The following is a 27823-nucleotide window of genomic DNA, read 5'->3' on the forward strand; positions in this document are numbered from 1 at the left end:
TTTTTGTAATGTGTCATTAAGCAAAGGAGGGGGGAATTGTCTTCTGAGTGTATATCTGTTGGTACACGTGTTTGAATAAAGAGTCTTATGTTTTCTTTCACCCTACACTGAGTTACATCTAGTGACTGGGTGGGCTAAGGCTCGTGCCGGTACAGGACAAAGGAAGCGTATACGGCCAACATAATCCTGTTGAGGATGGGAGTCCGTGACAGATCCCATCTGCATTTATCCTGCAGAGCAGGCAAGGCAGGTGGAGTGGAGTTGAAGTGGAGGGAAAGATCCAAGATGGCACTAGGGCATCTACATGCCTGAGGACCCCTGGACTTGGGAGACAAATCTGTCCAGCTTGGTGCTGAACTTGGATGCCTGTCTGCTTCACTGACCATGCCACTTGAACCAACTGGTTCTTAAGAACACCTCCCTAGCCTGTCAAGCTGTCATCTGTTTTCTGAACCCTCCAAGATATTGAAAGGGCACATTTATAAACTATTTGCACATTAAGGCACATCTCAATGCCTATATTTGCTGCTTTTTGGGGAAGTTCTATATTTCACCTAAGGCAGATATAAGGAGTAGATTAAGTATAGGGGTTTTAAGGCTAAAATCCTCATTTGCAGGTCATCAAACGTATGTACATCTAAGTGAGTGCGAGAAATTGGAGTAGATGTGCTAAGGGAATTCTTTATTATTTGATATTATCATTGATTTCATACCTGCAAATCGCTAATTTCTGAAAGTTTAGATTATGCCCAGTGCTTAGTAAGGTCCATTGTATTATAGATCAATGAGGATATATGTTGTCCAGCTCTATAAAGAGTAACAAACGTCTGTGGACACAATTTATTCATCTTGTTCGCAAGTAGGTCGATTTACAAGTTGTGGGGAAAAAAAAGGAAAAAAATGACAGCCATTCAAAGTTTATTTAGATCTTTTATATAGAATACAAGACCATTGGGTGATTAAAAACCATACATATTATCAACTCAGCAGATTAAAAAATAATAATAAATTATGTTGTGATCAATGTTGGCCATTGATGCCATCTAGAATAAAGGTAAACACAAGAGTTCATACACCATATAGCGTTTAACAGAAAAGTGAATCTAGACAAGTTTGTATTATCTGAAAGACTGTAATTTAAGTAACGTGTCTGGTGAAGCAATGTGTAGCATTTAAATCCATGAAAATCAACTATATAAAAAGTATCATGATATTCTTACTATACACAGAGAAGATGGCTTATAAAAGCTCGCTTTATCCTAGATACGATCTACCAAAAGCAGAAGCCAAGGCTAACAGATTTATCTAGGTAAAAGTTTCGCTACAATGTGAGAGTGGTCCTCTTGGCATAACAAGCGAGTTGTGGTTAATATTTTAACACATGAATATGTTCTGTAAATCATACTGCAAGGCTAACGAAAAGCAGTGATTACTGTATGGGAAGGGTCTGCATGTATGCACAATACAAAAAACATGGTTACTAAATTATCACTGGCTGATTTCCATGGACATGCACTTAAAGTAAAACTTAGAACATTTTTTTATTTTTAGAATTGGGTTGACTAAAGAAGGGTTAGAACCTCATTTTGGGTTTTTACTGTTGTGTCTCCAATGGGAAGATTTCCTGTCTAGATGATGGGTGTCGCTAGCAAGAAAAATATCCTTAATGGGGGAAGCACAAAAGTGTGAAAAACCTGATGATTTTTAAACCCTCATCCACTCATTGCAAAATTACAAGAAAACATTTTGGATGGAGATGCATATTACTTAGTTATAGTTTTTTATGAGGCAAAAAACTATGATGACTAATAAATGCAATAATCAATATCAACCCCATTTTTTTTCTTGCTGGTTGCTCTCTGTTATGCTGCTTACGGCATATGGGGGCTCACGTGATATGGATAAAAGAATAGTGGGACTTAGAAGACATTTATTTAAAAAAACACTGTCCCCTTCTCATTTGGGATAAAGGTACCTCCCGATAGCCCATCTCCCCAGCAAAGTATACTCATTGATCCCACAGTCCCTTGCTGAATTCTCAATGCAGACACCCATCCTAATTAAATACAGAGAAGGAGGAGGGTGGACATACTTCCAATAATATTTAAGTTTTGCTACGTTGCAGTAACTTAGTGAGGGGACTGAATGGAGCGGAAAAGGTTGACTATATTTTGCTGGCAGGGCTGATTATCAGGAAGCACTGTCACTTTGTCCTGAATGGGCAGAGTGTCAGTGTCTCTTTAATAGCTCACTAGTGCTAAACAAATGCTGGGGACATTAAAATGGCACAAAAAAGAAACATCCTGTAGCATAAACAAACTGGACAGCTTATCTTCTAAACTATTTCTGCTATCAGACAAGTCACTAGCTGTTTGACACATGTAATTACACATTCCATTCACAGTTTCATAAATGAACTCCTAATTAATTGTTAGATTTGGTGGGAAATTTTACATGAACACTTTTAAATAATGCAATTTTTTTGGTGTTAGGCCTCATGCACACTGGACGTTTTTACAGCTACTCTTTTTGCTTTCAGATGTTTTTTTTTTTCTATAGCAAAAACGCTCTAACTGTGAAAAAAAGCTGAAAACTGCTTAAAAATGCGGCTGTTGGGCGTTTATCTGCGTTTTTGAGACATAAGCTTTTGTGGGACTATAGTTTTGCAAAAAAAACTCGCTCTACAGCTACAGCTTTCTACAGCTAAAGCTACTGGCTTTTTAAAAACGTCACGTGTATAAAAATGGCAGTAGCGTTAGCTGTAGAAAGCTGTAGCGTGAGTTTTTCAGCATTTTTGCACTAGCATTTTTAAGTGTTTTTTTTTTAGCAAAACTATACTTCCATAAAAGCTTATGGCTCAAAAACACTGATAAATGCAGAGTTACAGCGTTTTTACAGCTGAAAAACTCCTCTCAAAACCCACTATTTCTGGCTTTTTTCCAGCTAGAAAATGCCCCTACCAAAAACTGCTGATAACAGCCTATGTGTGCATTGATACATAGGATAACATGCTGGGGACTTTATTGGCTGCAGGAAAAAAACATCTGAAGCCAAAAACAGCAGCTGTGAAAACATCCAGTGTGCATAAGGCCTTAAAGTGCAGACTTAATTATACTTAATTAGCTAGGCATGTGCATTGTTTGGAGAGCTTTCTAAGGTGAAGGAAGCAAAGAAGACATTGATTCCAGTGATTGCAGCTTATGCATGCTTTTTATTTACCATGAACCTGTACTTTGGATACACAGGTTAAAACTGACCTCATTGGTTGTGAACAGATATCTTCCAGTTTCTTTCAAATGTTTGAGTCTTCTGATAGCCAGACAGGCTTATCATATGACACAATGCAAAGCAAGCACATCTGGATTCTCACCAAGGCACCATCTTTGCATCGTGGAATGATGTGTCTAATGCAAACCTAGAAGATGGAAAAACTAAGGTTCTGGGCTGCAGCAGAGGCATATAGAAGGAAGTAATTATGCTCACCATGTATTAGATTAGCAACACATAAGATTAGTATAACATACAGGTTTGCTGAAATTGTCAATTCACCCAAATTTTCTATTGTATATGCTCTCTGATGGCCGGAACTATTCCTTTCCTCTAATAGCAGGATCTCTGTCAAAATTTGAGAATACTTTAAACTTTATACATGCCTACAGAATCAGGCTCTATAAGGCACCAGTACAAACCTACACTGTTCTGTGCTGACTCCCTAGAGTCCTTTTGAAGCTCCATTACACTGTTTAAAAGGTACATTAGCTTTCACAATATTTGAGCACATGCATTCTATGTGGAAATAAGCAAGACTCTCACAAGGTACCCAGCATTGAACTATGGTCATGGCTATTACTCTGCAAAAAGCCCTTTGGGGCAAAGTGCCATACCACCATATTAGCAGATGTTTTCTCTTGTAAGTCAGTGAGGTTTATACTACTGTAAACTTTATTTTACCACCTCAGTTTGCTTTGTTCACCTGTTAAAAAAAACCCTTCCAAATCAATAGTGTAGTAATTTAAGGAAACTTGCTTTTAGAGAAACATTGAGTGCCAGTTACCTGGCAGTCATGCTGTCTCTCTTGTTGCGGTACATACCTATCTCAGCATTTCCTGACCTGCATATTTGCTCCAGGTCATGATCTCAGAATGTCCCAAGGGCAGAAGATAAGCATTATGGCCAGTCAACTAGCAGTTTTAGTAGGTGGTCAACAACAGAGGCCTTTATATTTTTCTTGTGAGAGTGTTAGTTTAACATGGCTATTAATAGGCGCAATGCATAGACAATGTGAAATTGCAGTAAACATTAGCAACCACATATCAGTGTACTGTAGCCAAATAAAGAGGAGTCCAATTGGTTGATAGAGGCGACTGCATTCTTCTCTAAATAAATCTGTAAAGAGAAAACTGCTTTTATTGGTTTAAGGCCAGGGATTTGTGTCTTTTGTTTGCAAATTGATTTGCAACCCCATCTCTCAGTGTAAGCAGTTCCTACACCTGTTCTATATTTCTTTGCTGCTTGCCAAATACTAGATGCAAGTCACAGGTCAAGCTTTATATTACAGTTTAATACCAACATGTGAGTATTTATGTTGTAGAAATGGAATGTGAAGACAACATAATTTAAACAAGAAGACAAGACAAAGGAAAAATAGGAGAGATACCTGAAATGTTACAAAACACAGTGATTTAGCAGCAGTATAGTGCATTATGCCAAAATGATGGCTGTATCTAGTGTAAATAAGTAGTAATTAAACTAGGAAAAAAGAAAAAAACATTCATGGAAAGGTCACAACTATACCACAAATCTTGAAAACAAAAATATATGTAAATGGGGGGAAAAAATGAAAGGAAATAAGCATGTAACTCAACATACAATGGATTGGGAGTTTTCAGGAAAAAAAAATGGGATACTATTCTGTATACCAATATATTGCACTTTAGCTACATGCCTATGACACAGTACTTACTGACTGGCTACACTTTGGTAGCAGAAACAAGATCCAACAGTACATAATTTAGGCACAAGACAGACAAGCAAAGAGTCACCAGAGGAAAAGGCAACGGTTACTCCATTTTAACACACATTGGAACTCCAGTGTCGTGTGTTGGTGCTGTATGTTCGACACAACAGGAGAACTCTTGCTAGGAGCAGCCAAGCACACAGTGATATGTTGTCGCATATAGGAGGAGTATAAAACCCATTCATTAAAATAGAAGATAAGCATGCAGAGGTGTAGGCTACAGTCAAGTTATTCTGCAGTGCAGGATTATTCCAACTAGCAGTGCTTTCCTGAAGCTTGCAGGGGCTACTGGTGGGAGATGCACAAAATCTGGAGCTAGGGGTATCTTAAATGGAACCAGGTGATTAAAAACAATTGCTGTCTGTTGATATAAGGTCATTCCATGCAACAATTTTGTCGGTTTTGAGTAGATGCTAATGGGTTAAATCACCATTTATCTCTCAGAGATGCTCTTTCTTCTTGCTGGAATTCCTGGGCCTGCGTCTTCCAATCACATGCCCTCATTCCTCCTGCATACCTCGCAATATGAACCACCCAATAGGAAAAGTGAGAACTTTTGATATTTGCCACTAGAATGAAGATTCAGATGTGGACAGCTTCTGAAGTCTCAAGGTGCTGTGCAATTTAACTTCTCAACATCTACCCAAAATTTAACTCTGTTTTGGATGGAACAATCCCATGAATTAGTCATCAGCTTCTGAATAACTTAGAAACAGATTTCATCCTGAGACAGAAGAAAGTTCATGCTCACTGGAGGAACTGATTTGTCTTTCAACTTTCTTCTGCTTCATTTTCTGAACAATGTCCACTTTCTTTTCAAAGTAGCTGACCAAGGCTGGCTCAGTCAGCACGGAAGCAAGAATCTGTTCAAATGAGATAGACCATTCGGCATCAATGGTGCTGCCATATTTGGGGGTTGCACTGCCAGCTTCACACCCAACTAATACTGTGTCATCTGCAATATCCTCACACTGAAGGGAACTGGCGCTGACCATGGAGTAGGAGGAGACTGAAGTGTCATCCTTGGTTTCATCATCTGAGGTGGGCTGAGTGGGCGGGCTGTTTCTTTCTGGATTTCCACTTTCCATTCTCAGTTTCTGAAAGTCTTCTTCCATATGTCCAGCTTGGGAGTTGCATGGAACCGAGATGGCATCACTGGATGGATTCTTTTCAGAAGCCATTTGCTGCCTGTACTCCGGGCTGGAATTATGCTCCTCTTCTTCGCTTGAGGGCTCCCCGGTGACATTTGCCTGGGTGTCCCCTGAATTTCTCAGAGGAGGATTGGTGAACTTTTTCCCCACCTCGCCAATGCGTAAAAGGAGACTGGCAACCGTTGCTATTGCATGGTAGAGTTCCTGTTCAACTGGATCTTCACTAAACATGTTGTAAAAAGTCTTGCATAGTTCGATAAATTGTTCCTTTGTGAAAGATAACATTTGAGGTTAGTACCAACAGAAAATATTAGAAAGATTTACATTTAAATGCCAAAGAACTAGTGAAGTCTGAACTTTGTTACATGACCCCAATGCAAAGACATGAAGCACACTTATGGGTTCACTTCCAAGTCTAACCCATATGTGTTACTTGCCAACATTTTTGACTTTGATGTAAAAATCCCTTTCTTCAAGTACATTACAGGACACAGGAAAGTTAACTTTTAGACAATTGGGTCATGCTCCACTTCCAGGTGATTGGACAGTGGGAAATGGCAAAGCTTGACACCTCTGAGCATAACCTTTCTATGCATTTCCTCAGTTTTGGCAGCAAGCAATATCATAGTGAAAGCAGACAAGTGGGATCTGTGCCCCGTGATGAACTCGAAAAAAGGGATTTTACAGGCAGTCAAAAAGCCTGTTTTCCTCATTGTACATCACAGGATAAAGGAGAGTTAATTCTTAAGACTGGGCATACATGGATCAACATTTGACCAGTCCAGCAGAGATTGGATGAATTTCAACCCATGTATAGGCAGACTGGTTTTACAAGTCACTCTATCAATCCACTTGTGTACAACCAGCCTGTTGGGTGTTTACCATACAATCAGTGCTGTCGGCTATGGCTGGCAACACTGATCATTGTATTCTGATGTTGGAGACATTTTCCCGCTGTCAGAATACAATAGACCAGCGGAAAGGATTATCTCATCCACATTGAAATGTGCGGATGGGAAACTGGCTAATTTTTTTTTCATAAAAAAAAAAAAAAAAAATGAAAATCAACATATGGTGAGTATAAGACTACTTGAATGTTCAAAAACAATCTCATGAGGGGTGGGCAACAGCAAAACAACAGCTAACAGTACCAACAATAACAATCCTTTTACAATACAAGAAGTGGAACAATTGATAAGACCCTTTCAAGACTGCATGTAAGAACTTTTATTCAGGGCTGGTGTCTGCTGTGGCCTGAATATCCACCTGGTAACAATGAGAGAAAGTATAAACAGAAGACCAACTGGCTGCCTTACAGATCTGGGAAACCAAGTCCTGATGATGAAAAGACCAAAAACCACTTCTGATGGAGTGGACTTTCACAGAAAAGGGAGGAACCATACTCTTCAGCATGTATGCCTAATGATTTTCTGAATCCACCTAGCAATTGTGGGTCCAAAGGCAGGCTGTCCCCTTAAAGAGCCTTCAGGCAATAGAAAAAAGATGTCAATGCCTTGGCCAGGAGGTAGACGCATACAGCACTGACCACATCCAGGCAGTGGAGAGCAATCACCTTAGGATGTTTTGGAACCAGACAAAAGGAAGGCAACATTATGGTTTAAATTAAATGCCGAGACCATCTTTTCAAAAAAAAAAAAGCCTCATCTTTCTGAAGCACAAAAAAGGGTCCTTGTAAGACAAACTGAAAGAACAGACACCTCCTAATCCAGGTGATAGTAACAAGAAAGGCAATGTTGTGTGACAAGAGAGGGAGAGAAATATCCTGAAAGGGTTTAAATGACACAGTTTTTGACGGACCAACAACATCAGACTGAGGTGTCATGGAGTTAGTAGGGAGCACAAGGCAGAAATTTGACCTTTTATCCACAGGCCTAAGGACTTGTTCAGTCCTGACTAAAAGATGGATAAATCCCATGCTACTGAGTATTTCCTGGGATAAAAATGTCTCTCTTTGCACAAAGGAAGCTATGCCTTTTAAAAGTAGTGGAAACCTATGAAAGGAAAGCTTTCTGATAGCAAAATGGAAATCATGGAGTCAACAATATCTCTGTCCCTCAGGACTTGGGCTTCAAAATCCAAGCGGTCAAAGCAGGGTGGAAACAGGTCCAGTAGGGCCCACCGAGAGTGTGCAAGGAATCTATGTCTAAGTCCAACACCCTCCTGGGCCAATTCAATGCAACGAGGATTATAATGCCATGACTCTCTAATCTCCAAAGCATACTGGATACTGTAGGTGTTTGAGAGGGGAAATGCATAAATAAGGTTGAACCGATTCCACAGAGTGACTAGGGCCATTTACCACACATCTATCCAGTTTGGGCACCATCAGATTTACATCGGAAGACAAAGCTTGTGAAAATACCTCCAGGTGGAGGGTACACTCTCCAAGAAGCAGCCACTGGCAGCTTAGGAAGTCTGCATTAACATCAGGAGTGTGTAAGGTCGACTAAACCGGAACACTGAGTTCCACCCAAATTAGAATGATTTCTGCTTCTGAATGGCCTGACTTGCTGTCTTGGTGATTGATGTACAGCACTGCCATGGTGCTGTTAGATTGGTCCCTGACTTTCCTGGATAGACAAACCCTGGACAGTCCTCAGGGACTGGGTTCTGCTGCAGCACAGCAAATCCCTGGATCTGTATAGGCCCCTGACCAGCTAATTCACAGATGCAACCACCTGCCAAAGTGAATGCCAAAGGTAGGAACCAGAGCGGCTAAAATGCTTTCCTGTTCTTCAACTGGGGACTGGATACTGTCCTGGGTGTCGTCAAGCTTTGCTATTTGCCAGTGTCCAATTCCCTTGAGGTGGAGCATAACCCAGCATTTTAAGATTTAACTCTCCAGTGATGTACGATTTTAAAGTTATTTTTGCATAGCTTAGTGAAATGTACCCTTTATTGTTTAAGACGTTTCTGGGACAGGTAAGAACTGACCCTTAGGCTGGGTTCAAACTATGTGTGGCCAAGGGGCCCAACAGGGGGTCAAGTGCGTCCCCGTTCATCATTTCAGGTCTGAATTAGGTCCAAATTTTTGCCTGAATGCGGACCTGAAAAGGACCCAAAGACGCACAGGACCCTTCTGCTGTGCCCTCCCGCAGCCGCCCCAGAGATGTGTGAACCGGTTCCATTGAGAGCCGGTCACAGTCTCCCGTCATGCAAATTGGATATGAGGAACCCTGCATCCAATTCGCATCAGTGTGAACCCAGCCTTGGACTTGCACTTTATGATATAGCACAGGCATTGTATCACTACTAACCAGTAAGCAGAGACTGCATGGGTAATTAGCATAAACACGAGTACACCCCTCATATTTTTGTAAATATTTTATTATATCTTTTCATGTAACAACACTGAAGAAATTACACTTTACTACAATGTAAAGTAGTGAGTGTTCAGCTTGTATAACAGTGTGAATTTGCTGTCCCCTCAAAATAACTCAACACAGCCATTAATGTCTAAACCGCTGGCAACAGAAGTGAGTACATCCCTAAGTGAAAGTGTCCAAACTGGCCCCAAAGTGTCAATATTGTGTGTGACCACCATTATTTTCCTGCACTGCCTTAACCCTCTTGGGTATGGAGTTCACCAGAGCTTTACAGGTTGCCCTGGAGTCCTCTTCCACTCCTCCATGACAACATCATGGAGCTGGTGGATGTTAGCGACCTTGCGCTCCTCCACCTTCCATTTAAGGATGCCCCACAGATGCTCAATAGGGTTTAGGTCTGGAGAAATGCATGGCTAGTCCATCAATTTAACCCTCAGCTTCTTTAGCAAGGCAGTGGTCACCTTAGAGGTGTGTTTGGGGTCATAATCATGTTGGAATACTGCCCTGTGACCCAGTCTCCGAAGGGAGGGGATCACGCTCTGCTTCAGTATGGCATAGTACATGTTGACATTCATGGTTCCCTCAATGAACTGTAGCTCCCCAGTTCTGGCAGCACTCATGCAGCCCCAGACGATGACACTCCCACCACCATGCTTGACTGTAGGCAAGACACATTTGTCTTTGTACTCCTCAACTGGATGCCACCACACATGCTTAATACCATTGGAAGCTAATAAGTTCATACTGGTCTCATCAGACCACAGGACATGGTTCCAGTAATCCATGTCCTTAGTCTGCTTGTCTTCAGCAATCTGTTTGCGGGCTTTCTTGTGCATCATCTTTAGAAGAGGCTTCCTTCTGGGATGACAGCCATGCAGACCAATTTGATGCAGTGTGCATCATATGGTCTGAGAACTGACAGACTGACCACCCACCACTTCAACCTCTACAGCAATGCTGTCAGCACTCTGCAGCACTCATACATCTATTTCCCAAATACAACCTGGACACGTGCACACAACTTCTTTGGTTGACCATGGCAAGGTCTGTTCTGAGCAGAACCTGTCCTGTTAAACTGCTGTATGGTCTTGACCACTGTGTTGCAGCTCAATTGCAGGGTCATAGCAATCTTCTTATAGCCTAGGCCATCTTTATGTAGAGCAACAATTCTTTTTTTCAGAGAGTTCTTTGCCATGAGGTACCATGTTGAACTTCCAGTGACCAGTATGAGAGTGTGAGAGCGATAACACCAAATTTAACACCTGCTCCCCATTCAGCCCTGAGACCTTGTAACACAAACGAGTCACATGATGCCAGGGAGGGAAAATGGCTAATTGGGCCCAATTTGGTAATTTTGACTTAGGGGTGTACTCACTTTTGTTACCAGTGGTTTAGACATTAATAGCTGTGTGTTGACAGCAAATTTACATGCTGTTCACTCACTACTTCACATTGTAGCAAAGTGTAATTTCTTCAGTGTTGTCACATGAAAAGATATAACAAAATATTTACAAAAATGTGAGGGGTGTACTCACTTTTGTGAGATACTGTACAAAATTAACTCAATAGCTTCTGTATACTCATCAGTATAATTAAACAGTACATTACACATACAAGTGAATCAATTCTACTAGCAAGCTAGCAGCTCAGTAAGAAAGGATAAACATAATCTGGGTTGCTAAAGGTGGGAGTTTGGTTGCATGCAGGTGCTGCTGTTGATGTAAGCCTTACACCAGTGGCAACAAAAGGGTTAATCTAAGCCGATTAAAGTCACGAACTGTACATTGGTAAGAAAATGTAGAAAAACACAAGAAAGGCGTTGTTCAGATGCTTGGTTTCATTAAATCAATTCTGCTAACCAGAAATTAAAAGGAGACGAAACTGAGAAATATTTGAGCTGCCAATGCTCATCTCCCTCATATACGATTGTAAGCTCTAACAAGCATGGCCCTCTTATTCCTCCTTTATTGAATTGTATCATAACTGTACCGTCTGCCCACGATTTAAAGCACTGTGCAAACTGTTGGGGCTATGAATCCTGTATAACAATACTATAATCTTTATAGTTTTTTGGGTCAGTGGCCTAGAAAATAATAAATCAAGAAACATCCAGGACACTAAATTATTATTTAGAAGATGGTGTCAGTTATGGCAGCCTTCCAGGTTTTCACATCACAGGCTTTCTTGGAAAACCCTGTAGTGATCCAATAATAATACATTTCTATTTTTACCTGATTCATTTTAGGCATGTCCTTTATAGTTTCTTTCTTTTGCTCCTTCTCACTAGCCCACATCCGCAAGTAATACTTGTAGTCAGTAGTGTTATTTGTTTTCTCCTCTGAAAGATTGAAATTATTATTATTACATCAACTGTATAATGATTTTAAGTAATACTTTATAATGTTCAAGATGGCAGATTCGCTGCAATTTTTTTTTTATTTTTTTTTGTATAAGAATTACACAATTATTTTGGCCCATTCCTTTAGTCAGTCTTGCAGGGTGATACTGCTGCTGGTTTTTAAATAATCCCACAGATTCTCAGTTGGACTGAGTTATGGCTTTGACAAATTCATTGCAGGACAGTCACCTTCTGTCCTTAAACAGCGCCAGTTGTTTTTGGCTTGGTCTGCAGGATTAAAGTCCGGGTGAAAGATAAACTTCTGCCCAAGCTTAACTTTTTTTTTTGAAGATTGAAAAAGTTTTAATGCAGTATTCACCTGTAATTACCATCATACATTTATTTTTAACAATTGTCCAATTGAAAAGCAGCCTTAAAGTATAATACTACCACTACCATACTTTAATAAAAGGTGTTGATAGTAGATGTTTTCCGTACACATCACTGTGAACATTAGAGAACTTTCTTGGTCTCATCTGACCTCAGCACCTTTTCCTACACATCCCAATTGGATCATGTAGATATGGTGATAGACTTCTGGCATGCTTTCATTTGGTTCTTTTTCTGTTTGGCGCACTTCCACATGGATAAATGTTATGCAGAGCTCCTCATGGCTAACTGGTGAACCATTACTTTAATCCCAATAGACACACACACACACACACACACAAATGGAAACTATTTTGACTAAATGGACAAGAACAACCTCAGAACTCAAATTGTATAAATACCTTTTTTGTCTTGGGAGTCTCCATTTTCAGGTGTAGACCCACTGCTCCCATCTGAATCTGGGAAAAAAAGAAAGCAGAGGTGGAAAACAGAACTAAGGTTCAAAGGACCATAATAAAATCACTTGCATATTTTGTATGCTAAACATCTTCATAAACAACTCTGTATTCAGTCAAGTGAAGACTGATTTTGTTTTTTTGGTCATTTGTATTTTATATAGATTACTAAGCATACAAAATAGCAACATTTCCCATATGTGGGCAACAACTAGTGATACCAAACCATTTCATCTACGATGGTTAATAAATAAAATACACTTAAAAATATGATCTAATCTAAATGTTTGAAAGCCATCTACATGTTTAAAAATGATCAAGACACCTTAACCTGTATGATGGCACAATGACTGCTTTACACACTCATTGGGTGGTCTGTTCCCACACAATTAAAATAACTAACCTGGGAACTCACTCTGCAGAATAAGATCCAGTTCGGAGAGAAAAGGAGATACTGCAGTCAGAAAGAGAGGGGACAAATTTCAGGGTGGCAGGAGGACAAGAGAAAAAGATGAGGAGAAGAAAAGATGGGAAAGTCAAATAAAGATAACTTCTATTAAAATGGACCTAACACGACCTTGTAGGTGCCTAGAGCAACAACAATGCTGGACCTAAAAGAACCTGTTTTTGCTTTCAAACTGATCCCTCCGTGCATCCAAGGTCTTGGCTGTGAACAGGCCCTCAAACCTGTCACCAAGTCAAGATTAAGCCCTGTACTTCTGACCTGATATTACCATAAGCACATTTTGGCAGTAAGTCAGGTCAGGTACATTTAAACGAGCATCCTTTCAGCAGCCATATCTGGCGGTGGAAGACGGAAATGTCAATCTCACACCTAAACACATTGATATATCACGAATCATAACAGATACAGTCTTAGTAATTAAGGCAGCACAAAGATCAATAAGAATATGCATATTTCAGTAAAACAAACATGTTTACAGTCAATACTGCTTTAGTAACACGAAGATCTAAACCTGGGCATAGACAGATCAAAATCCAGTGAATTTTAATCCTTGTGTGGCATTGGCAGTCCCTATTTGACAGAAGTCAGTAGTTAGATCAACTTCTGTCAAAAGGACAAGCTGGGAAACTGTTTTGGTCAATGGCTGTCGCCAATTAGCTGCAGCTACTGATCAGTGTATTATGACAGCGAAGAGTCCCCCTTCCAGAACACATGTCCCAGCGGGGGGAGATTCCTCCATCCACCTTGTTTGTGTGGATAGAGTACTCTGTACAGTAGGCTGGCTGAACGAAATAAAGAAAAAAGAAATCCATCTATGACCAGCTTTAAACATTCAGGCTATGTCTTAGGTTCACATCTGTGCTGGTGGTTCCCACTCTGGGTCCGCAACTGTTCCCGCAGCTGCAACCACCCGCACAGAAAAAATGCAGATGTGTGCAGGTGCCATTAATCCTAATCCTGCACTGCACTTCCGGTTCCTGTGTGACCTTTTGCCTGTATTTCAGGAGGCACAGCAGCCCATTCAAATGAATGGGCTGCTAGACCCATGCAAAAAGCAGCTTGGCGAGCTACATCAATGTGAACCTATCCTATGCATAAATTAACAGTGATGTTCACACTTAGCCAATACTTTTTTGCATTTTTTTCTCTACATCAGGCTGTCAGACTACAAGGAAGGTGATAATCTAAGATCATAAATATTTATGCTGAAAAGGTGATCCATGTTATTACATTGTGGATTGAGCAGAAATTAACTCTAAAAGCCGATGCCAGGGTCATGGAATTACTCATTCGAAGAAAATACATAAAGAATAGACATCTGTTTTAATATGAATGAATGTCAGAAACACTGAAGCTAAAACCCATGGTTCTCTTGACAGCTTACTGAGGGAGGATGCCCACGGATCCTGTCTGGTATTATAGAGGAAGGTGACCTGCGACCAGGGCCTTGTGAGTACAGACCCCCTAAAGGGATCCTAGAGACTGTTCTTGCTAAATCCCCCTCTTGGTCCTAAAAGTCAGCATACTGGGCTAAGCTATAGGGGACACTGGCTAGTGTCTTGAAGAAGTAAAGTCCACTAAATTCCTTCTGCTTCAAACGGACTTGCTTAATTCCGTACAGTCTGCTGCATAGTCCTCGTGACAGTCTGCCACACAGTTCTATTAAGAAGTTGTCCTCGCTGTGAATAGATAATTTGGAGTCTCCTATTAAATCCCTTCTCCTATTCAAGTTCCTCATATAAAAGATAAAAACACATCCCCTAGACTGGTTATTGGAGACAATGAGCGGAAGAGTATGTGCACCTGGCTGTGTGAAAATACCCTGTGACTGGCTGTGAATTAATTAGTGGGAGACCCAGGCCCAAAAATTCAAGTGGCTCATGCGGGGCTAGCACTACATTTGTTTACTTTCAGATCCAGTGACAATGGTCACCAGAGAAAACAGAGAGTGTGAAACTACCCAGTGGGGACAGAGACAGCACTGATAGGTGTTCTAACATCTCAATACTATTTAAAATGAAAAACATATGGTTTGATACACACCATAAGGCTGATCCTGCAATAAAATGCAAAGTTTGCCTATATTGTCCTGGTCCCATTCCCCTTAAAGCGGTAGTAAACCCGCTATTTTTTTTTTTTTTTACACCTGCAAAGCAAAAGGCATAATGAGCTAGTATGCACTGCATACTAGCTCATTATGAAATACTTACCTTAGAACGAGGCTCCGACATCTGGCCCGATCCACGCCGAGGGAGCCGACATGCTCCCTCCGCGTTTCTTCCGGGTATCGCGGCTTCGGCGCTGTAAGTGGCCGGAGCCGCGATATCGTCACTCCCGCACATGCGCGTGGGAGATTTCATTCCGGCCGGTCGGCCACTGCCGGATTTTCAGGCCGAGATTCCCCTTGTGCGCATGTGCCGCTGCAGTCAGCGGCGCATACCGAGGGGAATATCTCCTAAACCGTACAGGTTTAGGAGATATTTTTTTTACCTACAGGTAAGCCTTATTATAGGCTTTCCTGTAGGTAAAAGTCCCAAAAATGAGTATACAACCACTTTAAAAATCACCATCATCCAAAATGTGGGAGATATGTCTGTGCTCAAATCTAAACAGCATATATACTATATATATCTCACGATTCTGTAACGATTCTTGATTCGGCTTAGCATCAACTTTCACATTATACAATAAAATTACTGTTTCGTTTTTTTTAAGTTAACCCTTTCCCGCCGAGCATACGCAGATATGCGTACTCGGCTTCCGGGGGTTATACCGGGATGATGCCCGCACCTGCAGGCATCATCCCGGTACCGTTTTTTTGCAGCAGGCGATTGGCTATCCAGGAATAACAACCGATGCGGCTAAAAGCCGCTCGGCTGTTATGCCGGAGGAGCGGGAGGGGACGTCCCCCCCTCCCGCCGCCTCTCGCCGCTGTTACCGGTGCTCCCGCTCGATCGGGAGCACCGATCAGAGATCCGACGCTTCCGGCTATTGCGGAGGAACTGGAACGAAGCCGTAATCGGCTTCGTTCCAGTCTCCTCATCGTAAACACGGAAGCGACGTCATGACGTCGCTTCCCGTTTACTCGGCTGCTAATGGCGCCGGTTTAAAAAAAATATCCGGTATTCATAATCGCCGTTTTCGGCGATCTGAATACATTGAAGTGTAAAGGAGGGGTGGGGGGTCTTTTAGACCCCCGATCCCTCCATAAAGAGGACCTGTCACCACCTATTACTGTCACAAGGGATGTTTACATTCCTTGTGACAGCAATAAAAGTGATCAATTTTTTATTTTTTTAAACAATTTAGTCATTTTAAAATAAATAAAATAAATAAAAAAAATAAATAAATTTTTAAAGCGCCCGCCGTCCCCGCGAGCTCGCGAAGCAAAGAAAACGCATACGGAAGTCGCGCCCGCGTATGTAAACGGTGTTTAAATTACACATGTGAGGTATCGCCGCGATCCTCAGAGCGAGAGCAATAATTCTAGCACTAGACCTCCTCTGTAACGGTAACCGTAAAAAATTTTTAAAGCGTCGCCTATTGAGATTTTTAGGTACCGTACTTTGTCATCAATCTACAAGTGCGCGCAATTATAAAGTGTGACATCTTTGGTATCTATTTACTCGGCGTAACATTATCTTTCACATTACGCAAAAAAATTTGGCTAATTTTACTGTTTTTTTTTTTTTTTATTCATGAAAGTGTCCCTTTTCCCAAAAAGTTGCGTTTAAAACACCACTGCGCAAATACCGTGTGACATAAAATATTGCAACAATCGCCGTTTTATTCTCTAGAGTCTCTGCTAAAAAAATATATATAATGTTTGGGGGTTCCAAGTAATTTTCTAGCAAAAAATATGGATTTTAACTTGTAAACACCAAATTCCAAAAATAGGCTTAGTCATGAAAGGGTTAATTGAAGTGTATTTTTTTTTCAAAAAAATGCTTTTGAAAGACTACTATGCAAATACAGTGTGATATCAAATATTGCAACGACAGACATTTTATTTTCTAGGGTCGTTGCAAAAAAAAAAAAAAAAAGATATATATATATATATATATATATATATATATATATATATATATATATATATATATATATGAGTAATTTTCTAGCAAAAAATACTGATTTTAACTTGAAAGCAACAAGTTTCAGAAAAAGGCTTAGTCTTTAAGTGGTTAAACTGACCTCATTTACAGACCGAAGTTCATCCTTTTGATCTAAAAGAACCGAATAATACAATGTTTCTTTTTATCGCTCAGCGCTGAGCAATGTTGTGATAAAAAATAAAATAAAAAGGCAGCTGGCAACATTTGACAGCTGTGTGCAGAGAACGGCTCTGTACTTGTTACATAAATGGAAATGCCAGATTACGATCATGAGCGGGGTTGAATCGGGATCTTTTAACAATTAACTGTGCAGCTCTTATATATTTGAGTACAAAAACACATCATGTGATAAAGTAGTGTGACCACATGTTAATGCTGAAAATACAGAATTAAGCCTTTGCGCACTGCTATTCTCCCTTACATAGTTCTACTATTTGCATAATAACTGAAATTTATGGTTCACCCACATTGCAATACATGTTCAAGCAGATCATCTGTGCCAATGTAATTCCTCTCTGGCCAGTCCCTATTCTACTCTGCAAAATGCAAGTACTTGCTTGCTTGCTTATAGCATACTTCAGGGGACATATAGTGCCAAATATGGGGCAGACAGACACAGCTGGAGCAGAGCTCCAAACTCAGGTCTGGTCATGAACCTTTACTATTCATTACAAATCAAGGAAATATGCCTGTACTCAAATCCAAACAGCTTACATTTTACATAACACATCAGGTGCAAAAGGTGTGTGACCTCATGTGAAAACTAAAAATTCTGGATTAACCCCCCCTTTTTTTTAAATCAAATACTTTTTTTTATATATTTGTTTCATTATACAACAAAAACATCCCCCCAAATACAGCTTCCCAGAGGAGAGAAAAAAAATTCATATTATTTCCATATCTGCGCTCACCATACTCTTTCTGGTCTTTGTTCAAACTCCTCCATCACATTATTATTAACCTCCCTGACGGTGATCCCGAGTCTGGCTCGGGTTGGGATTTTACTATCATAAGCGGTAACCCCGAGCCAGACTCGGGATCACATCGCTGGATACAGGGAGAGGTTACTTACCTTGTCTCCTGGATCCAGTGATGTCCTCCGCGCTGTGTGAGCGAGCTGTCCTCTGTTCGATTCATACAGTGCCCAAATGCCGCCGATCTCCATTTCCTGCGACGTTAGAACGCACGGAAGCGGAGATCGGCGCCAAATAAAAAAAAGTAAAAACACACACAGTACTGTAAGCTACATTTTGGTCTCATCACTCCAAATGACTTTGTGCCATAATGGTTGAAGCTTGTCTCTGTGTTGTCTGGCGTATTGCAAGTGGGATACTTTGTGGCTATTGCGTAGTAATGGCTTTCTTCTGGTGACTCGACCATGCAGCCCATCTTTCTTTAAGTGCCTCCTTATTGTGCATCTTGAAACAGCCACATGTTTTTAGAGAGTCTTGTATTTATGGGTTTTTCTTTGCATCCCGAACAATTTTCCTGGCAGTTGTGGCTGAAAATTTAGTTGGTCTACCTGACCGTGGTTTGGTTTCAACAGAACCCCTAATTTTCCACTTCTTGATTAGAGTTTTAACACTGATGATTAGCATTCTAAATTCCTTGGACACCTTTATATATCCGTTTCCTGTTTTATACAGTTCAACTACCTTTTCCCGCAGATACTTTGACAATTCCTTTGCTTTCCACATGACTCAGAAGCCAGAAACATCAGTGCAGCACTGGATGAAGGATGCAAGGGTCTGTCAGGAGTCCAGAAACTCATTGATCTTTTATACACACACACATTAATTACAAGCAAACAGATCACAGGTGAGGCTGGTTACCTTTAATAGCCATTCACACCCCTTTGTGTCAACTTGTCTACGTGTTATCAGGCCAAAATCACCAGGGTATGTAAACTTTTAAACAGGGTCATTTGGGTAGTTTCTGTTGCCATTATGATTGAAAAAGAGTAAACACAGTTGATTGATAATAAATGGCTTCAGACAAACACTAACCATTAATGAAAGAATTCATATTCTCTGAAAAATGGCCAAGAAATCATAAATTCTGCCAGGGTATGTAAACTTATGAGCACAACTGTACATAGTTCTCAGGCACATCACATGCATTTCAACTGGGAGGGTATCTTTTGATATAATCCCTAGCAATGCTATTTTTGGATCAAAGTAGACCTGTCTAGAGCATAAGGAATTTAATGTATCAAATACTCCCTCCCAGTAGCGTTTGGGGCATTTCCGCAGCATATGTATGAGTGTACCTGTATCAGTAGTGTACCTTGGACAATTTGATGTTGCCGCTTTACCCCAGGAATACAACTTTAAAGGAGTATAATGGGCTCTGTGGATGATAAATAGCTGGGTTAGGCCCTGTGAGGAGGATAAGGATACCTCAAATTCTTCAAAGCTTGTTCCCATTCCTCGTCACTAAGTATCTCCAAATCTCGACACCACCGCCTAAACTTTCCCTCTTGTAAATTGGTTCTGGCTGTCATTTGTAAAGATGAATAAATGCTTCCTATTTTGGACCATTTCAGTTACTGTCAAAGCTAAAATTGGTGAAGGTTTATATTTGTAATAAAAAAAAGTCCTTGCTTGACTCTGCAAAGCATGTTGTAGCTGTAGATATTGTAAAATAATGTATTAGGCAACCGATATCTCTCTGCCAATTTAGCAAATGGTTGCAGATCTTCATTATAAAAACTTGACAGAAGCTGAATGCCAGCCTTCTTCCATAGATCAAAATGCTCAAGCCTCGCCAGCTCTGGCAGTTGCAAGTTATTCCATATAGGCATGTATTCAGTATATCCCTCATGTTGAGTATCTTGTTGAATAGTTGTCCAAATTTTATGTATTAAATTAAATGTAGGATATCTACGTTTACTATAGAAAATGTTAGGCTACTGTTAACTGCACCGGTGGATCTATCGGTAGCTGACAAAATATAATTTGCTGTATGGAATCCTCAGAATCTATAACATTCCATCCATATATTTGCTGAAGTTGTGATGCCAGATAATATATTCTGGCACTAGGAATGGCCAAACCTCCTTCATCTTTAGGCAACTGTAAAATTTCCAAGCTAATTCGGGGATGTTTATAAGATCTCTAAACAGGGTATCTAAGTTTGGGGGAGCCATACAGGGCAATTATGTAGCAAATACAATTGTGGCATCCATATTATCTTGATCAAATTAGCTCTACCCATTATCGTTCGAGGCAATTTACTCCACATTTTCCCTGCTTGCTTAAACCGCTTAAATAGGGTTAAATTCCTCTCCACATATGTATTTACTTGTGATGTAACTTGTACACCTAGATATTTAAATCTAGAAACTACAATTATTTGAGAATCAGATATTGGCAGATTGGTCATCTATTTGGAATAAAAGAGATCTATTTGAAATAAAGCTAGATTGTGCATATAGGTCAATCTTAGATATCACTTTCTCCAATATAATGGCTAACACTTTTGCCAGCAGCTTCACATACAATGTAAGTATTGATATTGGGTGATACGATTCAGATTTCTTAGGATTTTTATCTGGTTTTAACACAACTATGATAATTGCTTCATTCATGGTGGGCGGAAGATATCCGAATTCCAATGCATTATTAAATACCTCTAATAATTCAGGTAACAAATTGGTTCCAAAAATCTTATTGACCTCCCCGATAACCCATCTACACCTGGTGCTTTATTATTAGACAGACTAGCAGAGGAAAATTTGAGTTCATCTAATGTCAAAGGCTGGTCCAACATCTCCCTATCAGTCACTGATATTTCTTAACACACTAGATTTAAGAAAGAGTTGTAGTTCAGCCCTCCTATATGAAACTATGAAAATCCAAAAACACTGATGAAATCTCCAAAGTATTTTGTACAGTTTCAGTTGGAGGAAATTGTAATTATACTACTTTTGTCATTGGTTTCTATTGGTTACTATTGTTGCTAAAAGACGACCCGTGTTTTCCCCATCCTCAAAATTAGGTTGCTGAAGGAAAAAACGTTTTGCTCTGCTTTTTTACAAGAGAGATCAAAATTATATATATATATATATATATTGTTTTTTTATCCACTTCTGTTGTGTTTCCGTGTTAGAATTCGCTATATACTGAAGTTCAGCCTTTAAACCATCTTCCATCACTAATCGCTCCCATTTCCTCAATCTTTTTTTAACCCTTGAGATTTGAGAGACAAACAAGCCTCTCATATAAGCTTTTAACCACTTCCGGACCAGCTGCCACAGTTATAGCTATCGCATATGATTTTCTATACATTGTACAGTATAAAAAGATATGGCGACCTTTAATGTCTATTAGTACCTGCCTGTAGGAGAAATCAAGATCATTTGCTATCAATATAGATACACCTCTAGAATATGTAGTATAAGTAGAATGATATTGCCTACTATATTGTACAGTGCCTTGCGAAAGTATTCGGCCCCCTTGAACTTTTCAACCTTTTGCCACATTTCAGGCTTCAAACATAAAGATATAAAATTTTAATTTTTTGTGAAGAATCACCAACAAGTGGGACACAATTGTGAAGTTGTAACGAAATCTAGTGGATTTTTGAAACTTCTTTAATAAAAAAATGAAAAGTGGGGCGTGCAAAATTATTCGGCCCCCTTGCGTTAATACTTTGTAGAGCCACCTTTTGCTGCGATTACAGCTGCAAGTCGCTTGGGGTATGTCTCTATCAGTTTTGCACATCGAGAGACTGAAATTCTTGCCCATTCTTCCTTGCAAAACAGCTCAAGCTCAGTGAGGTTGGATGGAGAGCGTTTGTGAACAGCAGTTTTCAGCTCTTTCCACAGATTCTCGATTGGATTCAGGTCTGGCCATTCTAACACCTGGATACGTTTATTTGTGAACCATTCCTTTGTAGATTTTGCTGTATGTTTGGGATCATTGTCTTGTTGGAAGATAAATCTCCGTCCCAGTTTCAGGTCTTTTGCAGACTCCAACAGGTTTTCATCCAGAATGGTCCTGTATTTGGCTGCATCCATCTTCCCCTCAATTTTAACCATCTTCCCTGTCCCTGCTGAAGAAAAGCAGGCCCAAACCATGATGCTGCCACCACTATGTTTGACAGTGGGGATAGTGTGTTGAGGGTGATGAGCTGTGTTGCTTTTACGCCAAACATATCGTTTTGCATTGTGGGCAAATAGTTTGATTTTGGTTTCATCTGACCAGAGCACCTTCTTCCACATGTTTGGTGTTTCTCCTAGGTGGCTTGTGGCAAACTTTAGACAAGACTTTTTATGGATATCTTTGAGAAATGGCTTTCTTCTTGCCACTCTTCCATAAAGGCCAGATTTGTGCAGTGTACGACTGATTGTTGTCCTATGGACAGACTCTCCCACCTCAGCTGTAGTTCTCTGCAGTTCATCCAGAGTGATCATGGGCCTCTTGGCTGCATCTATGATCAGTCTTCTCCTTGTCTGAGCTGAATGTTTAGAGGGACAGCCAGGTCTTGGTAGATTTGCAGTGGTGTGATACTCCTTCCATTTCAAAATGATCGCTTGCACAGTGCTCCTTGGGATGTTTAAAGCTTGGGAAATCTTTTTGTATCCAAATCCGGCTTTAAACTTCTCCACAACAGTATTGCGGACCTGCCTGGTGTGTTCCTTGGTCTTCATGATGCTCTCTGCGCTTTCAACAGAACCCTGAGACTATCACAGAGCAGGTGCATTTATACAGAGACTTGATTACACACAGGTGGATTCTATTTATCACCATCAGTCATTTAGGACAACATTGCATCATTCAGAGATCCTCGAACTTCTGGAGTGAGTTTGCTGCACTGAAAGTAAAGGGGCCGAATAATTTTGCACGCACCACTTTTCAGTTTTTTATTTGCTAAAAAAGTTTAAATTATCCAATAGATTTCGTTCCACTTCACAATTGTGTCCCACTTGTTGGTGATTCTTCACAAAAAATGTAAATTAATGACATCATGCTGAGGCACTTCATTTTCATCATCTTTTGATATTAATGCAAATTTTGCAAGTTTAGCAGCAGCCGTTTCATTAATATTCTCTTTTGCAGATTTACCACTTTGTACTTGCTGAGAAAGTCCATCATTATCTTGTATAGGAGTTGCTGCATTTAAAGCTCCCTCTCCCTCCTTCCATATTTTTGTGATTTTATTTCCACCTCTTCTTTCTTGCTATTCTCCTCTCTCTTCTTATTGCCCCTATTTTTTCTTCTTTCTTTACTTTCTTTTTCTTCCCATCCTTCTTTAATTGCCTTTTTCTTAATTTATTTCTTGATTTACTAATAATTTTATTTTATAGTTATTCTGTTGCTTTTACACTTTTGCAGGTCTACTCTTTCAAACAAACCCTCACAAAAAAAAAGTTAACGGTCCCTTTGATCGGTGTTCACATGATTTTTCCCAAGCTTTCACAAGCTCTGCTGAGTTACACAATCTTTTTTTTTTTTAACAAACAGAAGTGCTTAATTGAGAAAATTAACGTTCACAGCGTATATAAAGAGACAGATTGTCATCATCAGGTTGAACAGAAATGATACAACAGAACCGCTATATAGAGCGCCAAAAATATGTATGTTTGAACTTTGCAGACAATCTTTCACAAGTCAAACAAACAATGCATGTGTTTGTATCACCAAGGGGGAATAGTGGTATCATAAAATACATTATATATTACCTCCGACACCAGGGCAAAACCCAGCAGTGGGTGTTCAGGTCAATGTCCAGGGGGACCATACTTTTTCAAATTTCCAATGACAACCCCTATTTGAATAGGTTATTGTATATAAAGACAAGGCTGTGTTTACCATGGCCTCCCAAGCGGACACTGCGGGTTGGTCTGGGGACAACCATTTCAGTAAAATCTCCTTTTTGGCATAATAGATGTAGGCTATGAGAAGCTTAGAGTGATGGGAACGCTGGTCGTCATCAGCACTCCTAGAACATATGTATATATGAACCCACTTGGAGTTGACAGCGGGCACAAGTAGGATTTTGTTCGGGGAACATTCTCTGCAACCTTACAGGAGTGTAATAGATCCAATGAAGAAACTTAATCTGGATCAGCTTATCACGGGATGAAATTACAAGCTTAGGACCTTGTTCTAGGCTATCTCCCCAGTCCTCTATGTCAAGCGGGGGAATGTCCTCCTTCCGGTATTCCCACAGCTTTTCCATTCTAGGTATATCAGTACAAAGCGCCAACAGTGTTTTATCTAGGTCCCCAGGAGCTAAAAAGGTCCTCAATAGGATCAGCTTTGAGGATGGGATTCCGAGGGAACTGGGACGCAGCAGCATGTCGCAGCTCGAAATATCGGAACAGCATCCAGCCCAGCAGATTGAACCTCTGAGGCAATTTTGAGAAGTTTAAGAGGGCACCCAGGGGCATAATATCCCCATTAGTCTTTATCCCATGTCGTGCCCACAACTGGGGAAACTAAATGGTACAGAAATAAGGGAGTGCAGGGTTACCCCAAAGGGGTTGGCAGGAGACAACTGGCCTGGAACGAAGAAACGTTGTGTCGCAGTTTTCCAGATTCGCCATGTGAATCTCATTGGCCCAGGGTAAAGCTCAGTATGTCTTTGGTCCCCTATAGATAAGATTAGGAAGATCTAACAAGGACCCCAAGAAGGCAGCCTCCAAACAGGTGGCTGCATTGGCTCTAGAACTCTGGAACCACCAATAGATAGATACCAGTACTGCCGCCCAGACATAAATCTTAAAATTACGTAGTCTCAGACCTCCCAACTGTGAGTGCAGCCTTAGCAAAATAGGGGGAGGCACCATTCCAAATAAAAAAAAACAGGCATCTATTTCTTTGAAGAATGAAGTGGGAACCCATAATCGGACAGTTATGGAATATGTAATTGAATTTTGGGATAAGCATAATGTTTACCAAATTTATCCAGCCTAGTGAATTCAATGGGAGTCCCGACCATGTCGAACAACATGCTTTGAGTATTAATAGTGGTTGGAGGTTACGATCAATAAATTCAGCTATTCATCTAGTCACTTGCACTCTCAGATACCTAAACTCCTCAATCCATTGTAGTGGGGAGGAGGGGGCTAAGTTAATTACTCGGTAGTTAATTGGGAAGAGGATAGTCTTTGACCAATTAATCCATATGCCCGAACTCCATATGCCAAAACTCAAGACCAGTGGCATAATATTATTCAGTGTGATGACAGAAGCGGGGGCAGGGGAGTTGGGGGGGGGGCAAATACACTCCCACCATAACCACATTTTTGTCATAAATATTTGCATGCAATACAATACTTCCCATCCTCCAGTACTCTACTCTGCACGTCCCAAGATCCACAGTCTTAGCAGGCCGATGCCGACCGCAGCTCCAGTCTCAACCAAAAGTCATCAGCCTCCCCAAGTCCTGCCGAAGTACCTCGAGGCTCGCCTGAAGTGCCGCACGAACACTTCCCACTCCAGCCGGCGCCAAGGCCACAGACAACAGCTGGAATACGCCGACTGGAGCCGAGAGACTCAGATCCACCCAGGAACAGCTGAGAGCCGAAAACTTCTGACCCACTGACAGCCGCCAGTTAGGAAGGGCAAGGAGAGATGTCAGAGAGAAGGGCCAGAGCCCTGGCAATCACCAAGCTCAGAGCAGCACGTAGCAACACCGGACAGCACCTACACTCACAAGGGAGAGCCCGGAGAGCTCATGGACCTTGGGGATGTCTCAGGGACACCATCGGCAACCCTTTACACACTGCTACATATTTACATATTTCTAGCAAACTTTTGCATAAAGGCCAGAGAGGGATTACTTTGATGCAGCTGGTCCGCTTGAACATGGATGGCAATGTATGTTAAGCAAAAATCCAGTTTTATATGCAAAAGTTTGCAAGAAATTTGTAAGGGTGTATAGCAGTGTGCAAAGTTTTCATTTAAAATTTTCAGTGTTCGCATATCTCATACGTGCCTGCAAATAAAAAGGTCAGATTTATGGTTACCTTACCACCATCTTTCGCCAGCACTGCCTATGTGAAGGTGGCGTTGTACTACTTCCAGTGAGATCTTGGGGAATACAGAGCAGCCAAAATCTCAGGAGAAGATGCTCTTGTAATAGGCTAAAATGCCCTTTCGAGAGATTTGGCCTGCTCTGCATTTGCCTGGAATCTTACCAGAAAGATGGTGATGTCACACCCAGTGATGCAGAAGACAGGGGTAAGGTTGTAAAAAGCATACTTTTTCTTTACAGGTACATTTTACACCTTCTGACATCATGTTGCTTTAAAGGGGGGGGGGGGCTGGACAGTATATGTGGACCATGCATTATTCTGCAAGGTCTACTTTAAGATTACGCAAAAGGTAATTGTAATGGAAATTTGTAGGTTCTGTATATAATTGTATTCTATTTTATATGTATTGCACAATGCCCTCACTGTGCACACGGCACTAACAATGTTTTCAGTACATGTTTTGCATTCTTTCAAGTCCTGATTAGAATTAGCCTGCCTATGTAACGCTCCTTGTTACCATAAATGTACAATTGTAATATTAATGTGATACCTACGTAATCATGTGTATAAAAGCCTTCAAATGCGTCATAATAAAGAAGAACGGTTATTTGGAAAGATGCTGAGCGTATCTTTTGTGTCTGTTCCCTACTGCAGTAGTTATTAATTTGGAACCACTAATAAATATGAGGATAGGAGTTGCCTATCATCAAAATATCCATTTCAGGTGGCGAAGCCAGCCCAGCAGGGGTTATCAGGTGACCCTGAGTATCCGAAATGAGGAGCTTGAGACGATCCGGGAATTTCTGATAATCAGCCGGCTGAGGTAAGCCTTTTGCTTACATTTGAGTTATCAGACTTCCTTGATCGGTAAGGCATTTTCAGGACAAAGGGTACCTATTTTACTCCCCTTAATCGAACTGTATTGATTGGTGGTCATATGTTATGTTGTCACTGTCTACTATCCATCGGAGTGTTATAGAGAAAGGGAAGAATAGTGCTGTTCACAGGTATATGTAGTACATCTGCTAGATAAAGTAGTTTAGAGGCAAAAGGGTATAGGCACACGTAGAGAAGACTGGCCAGTCATTATGGGCATTAAATTAAGTAAGGGAATGAAGGGTAAGAGACCCTCAAAAATGCCCAGCGCAAGAGGAGCGCTATATATGAACCGAAGGTGCGGTTCCGCCTATACTGAGCCCCTAGTTTAATGGTTAAAGTGGACAGGGATCCACACTGGGTTACCACCAAAGTCCACAGGGACAAAGAATCATGCAGATTATACAGCTAGAGAAACAGCTATTTATGTGAGCAGGATGGATCAAGAGTGACATTAACACTAGACAGAAAGGGACTTTTTGATGTTAAGTTGTGGGATGAATTTTTGGTCAGGCACTACAACTAGTAAAGTCAAGAAACAGTAATGAGAGTTAAAACAGAATGCTTTATATGTTGTCAGAGAGGAAAGATGGGATGAGCACTATGGCTGCCCGTCTGATCATAGAAGGTACAGTATGTGAAGCATGGTATTACAATACATTGGATGCAAAGGATATCAGAACAA

General features: G+C 40.6%; 1 protein-coding gene across 2 annotated transcripts in view; it reads right to left on the reverse strand.

Annotated features, from left to right (window-relative positions):
* Positions 1–901: 901 nt before the first annotated feature.
* The window catches only part of TBC1D9B (TBC1 domain family member 9B), a 174377-nt gene continuing 147455 nt past the window's right edge, over positions 902–27823 (reverse strand). Inside the window, exons 19-22 of one of the 2 annotated variants that reach the window (XM_077474302.1) lie at positions 13102–13152; positions 12645–12701; positions 11747–11853; positions 902–6435 (exon numbers count right to left, since the gene is read on the reverse strand). In XM_077474302.1, the coding sequence (XP_077330428.1) occupies positions 5737–6435; positions 11747–11853; positions 12645–12701; positions 13102–13152 (914 nt within the window). In that variant the 3' untranslated portion in view covers positions 902–5736. The remainder of the gene's footprint in view (positions 6436–11746; positions 11854–12644; positions 12702–13101; positions 13153–27823) is intronic. The other variant, XM_077474303.1, reaches the window with a different exon arrangement.

This window comes from Lithobates pipiens, unplaced genomic scaffold, assembly GCF_037356315.1.
Source record: "Lithobates pipiens isolate NorthernLeopardFrog02 unplaced genomic scaffold, aLitPip1_a1.2 Scaffold_8, whole genome shotgun sequence".
NCBI lineage: Eukaryota > Metazoa > Chordata > Amphibia > Anura > Ranidae > Lithobates > Lithobates pipiens.